The sequence below is a fragment of the Coffea arabica genome, chromosome 3c (assembly GCF_036785885.1).
Source record: "Coffea arabica cultivar ET-39 chromosome 3c, Coffea Arabica ET-39 HiFi, whole genome shotgun sequence".
Classification (NCBI taxonomy): Eukaryota; Viridiplantae; Streptophyta; class Magnoliopsida; order Gentianales; family Rubiaceae; genus Coffea; species Coffea arabica.
The window spans coordinates 14,538,623-14,546,293 of NC_092314.1; the positions used below are offsets into that span (position 1 = coordinate 14,538,623).

Sequence of the window (7,671 nt, forward strand, 5' to 3'; positions counted from 1 at the left end):
TAGCGCATTACCACGCGTCCTCTACTCACCGACACGTCCTGTTGGGTATTGTTATTAAACTCGGACCAAACCGACCGGTTCAACCAGTCGAACCGCAAACTGGCCATTCATCCTGGCCGAGATCTTCTAAAAACCCCTCTGTTTAATACTCGGTCAAACCTAGTCAAAAATTGGATTGAACCATGAACCATTAAAACTGGCAAGAATCGGTTTTTTTTTTTTAATTTGTCTTTTGTTGACTTTTCAGGCTTTCACGAGTTATCCCAAGCCAAATTCCTAATTTGACACCCCGGACTTCATTTCACTCTAGCCCTAAATTTCTAAAATCTCTATTGCTTTGTTTCTATCTTCTTCTTGCTGCCGCCGATCTTTGTCGCCATTGCCGACGGCACATCTGAAATTCCCAAGTAAGTTCCTACTAGGGAGTACAAGCGCTATACACCAATTTCCAGTCTCCTCTCCTACGCTTTGTCCAAAGAGTCCAAACCTAACTCCCTATATATTCTGAATAAATTCCTGCTGTCTTCTCCGGTTCTCCATCCGATCCTCGGCAGAGTTGCAGAAGTTGGGAAGGTTGGTTGAAAAAAAGGGTTGGAGTGATATTTGTTTAATCAAGTAAGTTAATGTTCTGCAACTGACTAATTTGGTGCAAACTAAAATGTTCACTTTTTGAAGATAAATTTGCTTGTGCTACATAAATGCATCCTTTAAAAGTTAGAATTGCATTATTGGGGTAAATGCTATCTAATTTGGATGTACAGATTCATTGAAGTATAAGAAGAAAGGGAAAAGTATAAATGACCAGTAATGTGGAAGCACTCACTAATTTAATTTCATATGATCTATTTGTTAAATTTCAGGCAAAACATGTGCAAGAGCTTTATTGGGGACTTTTTCTTTTATTCTTTTATTTGAATTAATGGATTTCATTTGTTGCTTTCTATGTGTTTGAGGAAAGGTAAAGTTACTGAAAATTTTGGGATGCATCTCTTTTGGTAACTCCATTGTTGCTTCCTGAGATATGCAGAAATCAAGATGGCTACTTTTAGTCTATACTTTTAGTTGGAATTGCAGAAACTAGATAACTACTTTTTTTTAAAATTTTTTTGGCACAAGTAATAGACACTAATTAGATTTTAGACGTTGAAGTTAAAAGCTACCTCTTATGTTGCTTGAAAGTTGAAATTAGTGTTCTAGATTGATATTTAGCATTCACTTATCATTTTCTTTTCTTTTCTTTTTTTTTTGGCATTCTTGTTTTTCTTTTTCTCTTTTGCCTTAACTGAGGTAGGACGGAAGTAGACTGCTAAGCCAGTTCAAAGGTTGATTAACCATGTAGAAGACTCAATTGATTGACCATGCAACTGAAGATGTCATCAAATTATGTAAATGTAGCGAGAATGTGTTAAACTGACTTTTACTTGTTTGTTTTCTCTTATCTTTATGTATCACAGCTGAATACATATCAATCGAAGTATAGCTTAGTATGTACTACAAAGTCTTCCTCAAAATTGCTTAACAATCTTTGGAAGCAAATTAAGGATGTTCAAATTAAACATATGCAATTTGGTGAATTGGATATGGATTTGGATCACTGGTTTTTGGTTATATTTTGTAAATTTGATTTGCAGGAAAAAGATATATATATATATATATATGATGTATTTATGATGTCATCCGGTTCGACCTCCGAATGATCCCGATTGAACCCATTGACCCTTGACCCCTGAGCTCAGTCGAGTCGATGTTCGGTCCGACTCTGAAAACCTAGCTGTCGAGAGGAAGTCTTCTGACCATTGAAACAAAAAATAAAAATTAAACACACCAAATATGAAAAACATAAGATAAATATAATGAAACTAATAATAAAAATAAACTAAAAATTGAATTGGATTGCCTTCCAATAAGCACCTTTCTTTAATGTCTTTGGCTAGACATTGCTATGCTTGTTTACGGAGGATAAAATCTTATAGCTAGTTTCAATGTTTCATCCTCTATATAATCATGGTAACCCTCGTAAATAGAATGATTTTTAAGCATACTAGTTGCTTTTTTCCATTGACTAGTAGATGGCACCAAACAGTTAAACAGTGAGCTTAATTCTTCACTTGCTCCTCCATCACGAACACTTATCGGTTCAAGATATTTAGCTATAGCAACTCTTAACTTATTCCTGTCATGAAACTCAAAAATTTCTGATATACCAAAATCAATCGCACTAGCAGAAATTATAGAATAATAGACTGGGTAATGTTGGCTAAAGAATGGAGAAGATGTCACTATATTTGAGAATTGTTCACTGGATTCATCCACTTGAACAATTAGAGATTGGGGTTTTATTTTTTCATTCTCAACTTCCTTTTCAACTACATCTGTAGATCCTTCTCCTGGGGACTCTTGCAGCTCCTTATCACATGTTAGGGTAATTGTACTCTCATCTTTCTCAAGATCGATAATAGTCTATAAGAGCAATACTTCACACATTTGAGAAGGCAATTGCATTGTTCTAGATATCAATAGACGCACTCGATCCACCAAGTTACGAATGTTCATTTGTGTCTCTTGATGAAATCAATGTGTTAATAGCTAGTGATTTAATCATTTCTTCAAGAGACATACCTGACGTGAATGATGTTCTTGAGACTCTTGTTGTTGAAAATCTATTGGCCCTGTCGCATAATTAAAATTGAAATTATCTCACCATCCTTGATCATATTCATTTGAATAAGGGTCATACCACGTTTGAGATCGGGGTGAAAATTTTTCAAAAGTATTGATTGGGGCATTCAGGCCATCTTGAAATACGGGGCACCTATCAATTGAATGATTTGAGGCATAATAGAATCCATAAGTTACAATAGCCAATATTTCTCCAAAAAAGGTTAGTGTATCTAAATATTGATCATTAGAAAATACATGAGTCTCATTACTCCTCCTAGGAATAAAATCCAATCTATCACAAAAATATTGAATGTTAGCAGTCATAAACTAGTAAAAAAAATAATAATAAGAGAAAAAATAAAAATAAAAATAAGATGAACTCCAAAAGAAACAAATTAATTATGTATCAAACCCCAACAATGGGGCAAAAAATTGACAGGTGTTGAGCCTGTGCAATAATAATTACCTACTCAAGATAAATATAAATTTTTATATATAACGGTAAGCATGGTCGAATCCACAGGGATTGGAGATAATTCGTTTCTTTTAGAGTCCTGAATAGGGGGAATTTTAGAAAATATAAAAACAACTTAATTAACCAACTAATAAAACAACTAATGGAAATAAATAGGAGTTAATCAACAGTAGATATGATTCTAGCTAAAGGTGCAACTTTTCAGACACAGTCTATTCAACTGATCATTGGTGCAAAGATAATTCAATTACTCATTAATTAATTAGTTATAGCTATCAACAAGTTCTGACAACCAACTTTTCCTTACTTTGTCGATAGGCAAGATACAACTGTTGACTCTTTCTTTAATCAAGAAACAATCCTAGGTACGACCGTAGAATTTAATTTCTCGATTGCATTAAGAATTAGAAAAATCCAATCCTAATCAACGAATACGCTATGAGGGTTTATTTAAATTAGATCATACGTTTTCCTAACATGGGACCAATCATGCTAATCGCCACTGACATTAACCAATCAAATAATTACGGATTCCACCCGTTAATCTAATAGTAGATTGTTAGGTTAATTCGAATGTCGGACTCTTAACATTCAAATAATACAACAATCATAAGAAGTTAAACCAAAAAACGTACGAATACCAATGAATAAAAGAAATAAATAAAATAACTCGATCTCACAGATATTTGGAATGGAGTCTCCAAGTTGACCTTCGACTAGAAAAAAAAAATTCAGCTACTCTCTATTGAGAACAACCCAAGTAATTCCATTGAAGAAAATTGCGTGAACATTCGGCAAAAGAAGAAAACTCAAGAAAAGACGAACAGAAAGGCCAAGCGGCCGTTCTTCTTCTTTCTAGCAAAAGAGTCACGACCCTCTTTTTATGGTTTCTACCCTATGAAGTACTAATCAAACGGGAATCCGGCTTCCCTTATTCTTTGTTTCCTACTTCGCGTCTACTACTCATAATAAAGGCCTATTGCCTAATTAGAAAAAAAGGAAATAAAAACAATAATAACTCATGTTTCCTAATTCAACTCTACAACTAACAAAGATAATTAAAGTCTTCCAAATTCCACCAAAGATGTCCATATTTAACTCAAACTAGGAAATCTCCGTGCGCAATAAATTCCTGAGTCTTCTAGACTTGAAAGTAATTATTGAAAAATCACCTCTTTTCTCACTTCAGTTCTTCAAGGAAGAAAACAGTGGGTTGGTGTTGAACCTTTGCCTGATGCATTAATCGTCATTTGTGGTCTCCTATTAAATGTACGTATTATCCTGAAGCTCATTGAACTGTAATTCTTGCCAATAATCATGTATATCCCCCAGCTAGGTATCCATCTTTTTCGTAAATGGTACGGGTAATCAGTAATGATTTGTTCATAAGTCCTAAACATCGAGTGGTAACAAACACAAAAACTTGAACAACCATCGCAATGTTCTTGGCTCTAATGATGTCGCAATAAAACTAGCAGCGGCTTTAACTTGGATCAACATTTTTTTAAATACCTTCTTACTCCTTCCCGTGCCCTTTCAATCTCAATTGTTACGCACAAAATTTAAGTCTTAAATCTAATAGTGAAGAGAATTCAAAGAGCCATCCCGTAATCACTAGGCCGACGTCAATGGTAACTTGGATCAATGCGTTACTATGGTCTATAAGAATTGTAAATTTATATCACTATATAAGAACGGTAAATATATGGCTGAACCCATGATAATCACACCAAAAAGAGGGACTAAGCCACTACGAAATTCCAACATTATCAGTAAATTGTAGATAACTTAACTATCATTATTAACTATAGTTACATCTTAACCCACCCCTTATTCGGTATCCTCAGGGCATAGTATACAATAACCCATCACTATAGTTACCTTTTTGTTTATCCAAAGAGCTATGCGAGGCATAAACAAAGATATTAGAAAGAATATGGTGTGGCAATGGCATGCAGAGGAAATTTTCTGTGGACTGTGATACCAAATGATTCGGTCATGTCCAACTCGTTTGGATTGATTCCATCAGGTGATGTAAAGTTAAATGTGTTGACCAGTTTTGCCAATGCAAGTTCAATTACTGACATGGCGAAGTTGATACCCGGGCAAACTCTTCGTCCAGCACCAAACGGAATTAACTCAAAGTTCAAACCATGAAAATCTACACTCGAACTCAAAAACCTCTCAGGTCGAAATTCCTCCGGGTTCTCCCACAACAACGGATCTCTTGCAATTGCCCAAGCATTCACAAGTACCTGCGTGTTCTTTGGTACGTCATACCCCATTACTTTGACGTCTTGATTCGATTCTTTAGGACCCAGTAATGGAACTGGAGTATGAAGTCTCATAGTTTCTTTGATCACTGCTTTTAAGTACTGCATTTTCTCCATATCAGCTCGAGTTATTTCTGGTTTTCCTTGAGTCACATCTCTTACCTCAGCCTGCAATTTATGCAAGACTTTGGGGTTCTTTAGAAGTTCTGACATTCCCCAATCCATAACTGAATGTGTTGTATCAGATCCAGCACCAAAGACATCCTAAATAATGGAATCAAAGAAAGTGTTGCATTAGAACATGTTTCGTTTATACAATGGCAATAAGCCTTTATTTCTATTATGTACCAATCCAACTTTATTCAAAACCATGCAGTAATCAAACTTTATCAATGAAATGATTTTAAAAATCAATAAATGTAAGCTAGCTTGGGCTGGCTCATAGTCCATTAAAGAGCCTAAGGTTTGTGAACTTTTATAATTCTAACGTATATATGAATATTTAAATGGATTGAGTTTAGATTTGTCAAACCTTCGATTAACAAAACCCAATTATTACTCCATTCACAACCTTTAAAACTCTTGAAGGTTATGAGTCTTATGACAAGGGGTATCAATTTGTCTTCATCAATCCGGGCTTCATAAGGCTTAACTCAACACACTTAAATATTTATATGTTTGAGTGGTTAAAACAGGTAAAAGATTTAGAATTTGACACAAGTTCGATTGTGATTTATATGTTGTACAACTATTGATTTCTTACGTAATTTGATTTATACTAATATAACTTATATAAATATCACTAGAGTATGCCAAATTTAAAAAGTAAGAATAAAACGATCGTATGCAACCACACCAAAATCAACCATACTTGCCTCAATCCCAAAGATTTACTACCAATACAAAGAGATGGAGAGAGAAATTTACCAGGATGATAGCTTTCATAGCATCTCGTTCAAGAGCAAAGCCCATAGTCTTTTCCTCATTAATCTCAATCAAGATATCTACAAAGTCTTGGCATCTTGCCTCACTAGTAGACTCACTTTCAGCCTTTCCTTTCCTCTTATTCATGTGCTCTTCTATCACTCCCTCAAGAAATCCATCAATCTGTTTAACCGTTTTCTTCACTTTAGAATCCAAGCCATTGAAGCGATTAACCCATGCAAGCGAAGGAATATAGTTTCCTACGTCAAAAATACCCAGTAACTCACCAAACACCTTCAAATTCTCCATACTTTTCCTCCCATTTTCTTCCTCACTATACTTCCTCCCCAAGGCAACCCTACAGATTATATCATTTGTGAGAATTAAAAACATGTCACTTAAGTTTACAGCTGAGGAAGAACACATTCGGCTGATCTTCTCGATCATGAGTGACGTCTCTTCTTCTCTGACATGTTGAAAAGACCGAATCCTTTTGTTACTCAAAAGATGAAGCATAGAAATGCTTTTTAGTTGTCTCCAATACTCACCATATGGTGCAAAAGCTATGTCCTTGCTTCCGTAAAAGAGTTTATCTGGGATGCCAGATTTAGGCCTGCTTGCAAAGGATAAATCATGGGTTTTCAAGATCTGGCAAGCTGCATCAGAGGAAGAGACAACCAGCATTGGCTTGCTTCCCAGTTCAAGCAGCATGAGTGGACCATATTTTCTTGACAGTGATTGGAGGGAGCGATGTGGAAACTGGCCAAGCTGGTGAAGATTGCCAATAATTGGGAGCTTTGGTGGAGATGGTGGTAACTTTTTCTGGGGTTTAGAAGCAGCATAGAACCATTTGAGAAGGGGTAGAAGGAATATGAGCAAGGAAAAACTTGAGAAAAATGAAAGATCAAGATTGATCGAAGCCATGTGATATATGATCATGCATTTGGCTGTGCTGGTGTTCTCTTTTTATACTAGTTTTTCAAGCTCTTTTGCCATAGAAAATTCAGTAAAGCAGGTTAAACGCCAATACATCATTTAAGACACCGTTGTACGAGCACGACCATTGAAGGTTCTAGAGTCGTTCACTTTTTGACCATGTGATTTATTTAAGAATTTGATAATCCTTTTGATACCATTTTATCTTGCTTCTCGTGACTTTTTTATGTACTTAGAATTTGATAGGAAAATTCTAATTGTCATATAAAAGATAGAATCCTATATTTCTTGTTAATTAGTATAACTATGAAATGACAACAGTTATTGTCTAGCTCTTTCTTTGGTCATAGTTGTTCGACAACTTTGTCCACTAGTAGTCAAATACATTGGACAACTTTGTCC

The 7,671-nt window shown here is 35.2% G+C and overlaps 1 protein-coding gene and 1 long non-coding RNA gene across 2 annotated transcripts; one reads left to right on the forward strand and one right to left on the reverse strand.

The window, feature by feature from the left end:
- Positions 1-236: 236 nt before the first annotated feature.
- Positions 237-1,591, forward strand: LOC140038061 (uncharacterized). The gene is made up of 2 exons (XR_011841871.1): positions 237-615; positions 1,292-1,591. It is a non-coding gene; the product is annotated as an uncharacterized lncRNA (long non-coding RNA).
- A 3,269-nt stretch (positions 1,592-4,860) lies between these two features.
- On the reverse strand, positions 4,861-7,277 carry LOC113734749 (norfluorocurarine oxidase-like). Its single transcript, XM_027261403.2, has 2 exons — positions 6,337-7,277; positions 4,861-5,673 (listed from the first exon to the last, which is right to left on the reverse strand). Exons 1-2 carry the CDS (start codon positions 7,270-7,272, stop codon positions 5,062-5,064), a joined length of 1,548 nt encoding a protein of 515 aa, XP_027117204.1. The 5' UTR covers positions 7,273-7,277; the 3' UTR covers positions 4,861-5,061.
- Positions 7,278-7,671: the final 394 nt, after the last annotated feature.

What these genes read in the sequence shown, in the direction of transcription:
- LOC113734749 (XM_027261403.2), bottom strand. Translation starts at nt 7,272, where the DNA reads ATGATCATATATCACATGGCTTCGATCAATCTTGATCTTTCATTTTTC. An exon ending in CTATGAAAGCTATCATCCTG is followed by an intron (nt 5,674 to 6,336) that starts GTAAATTTCTCT and finishes TCCATTATTTAG; the next exon opens with GATGTCTTTGGTGCTGGATC.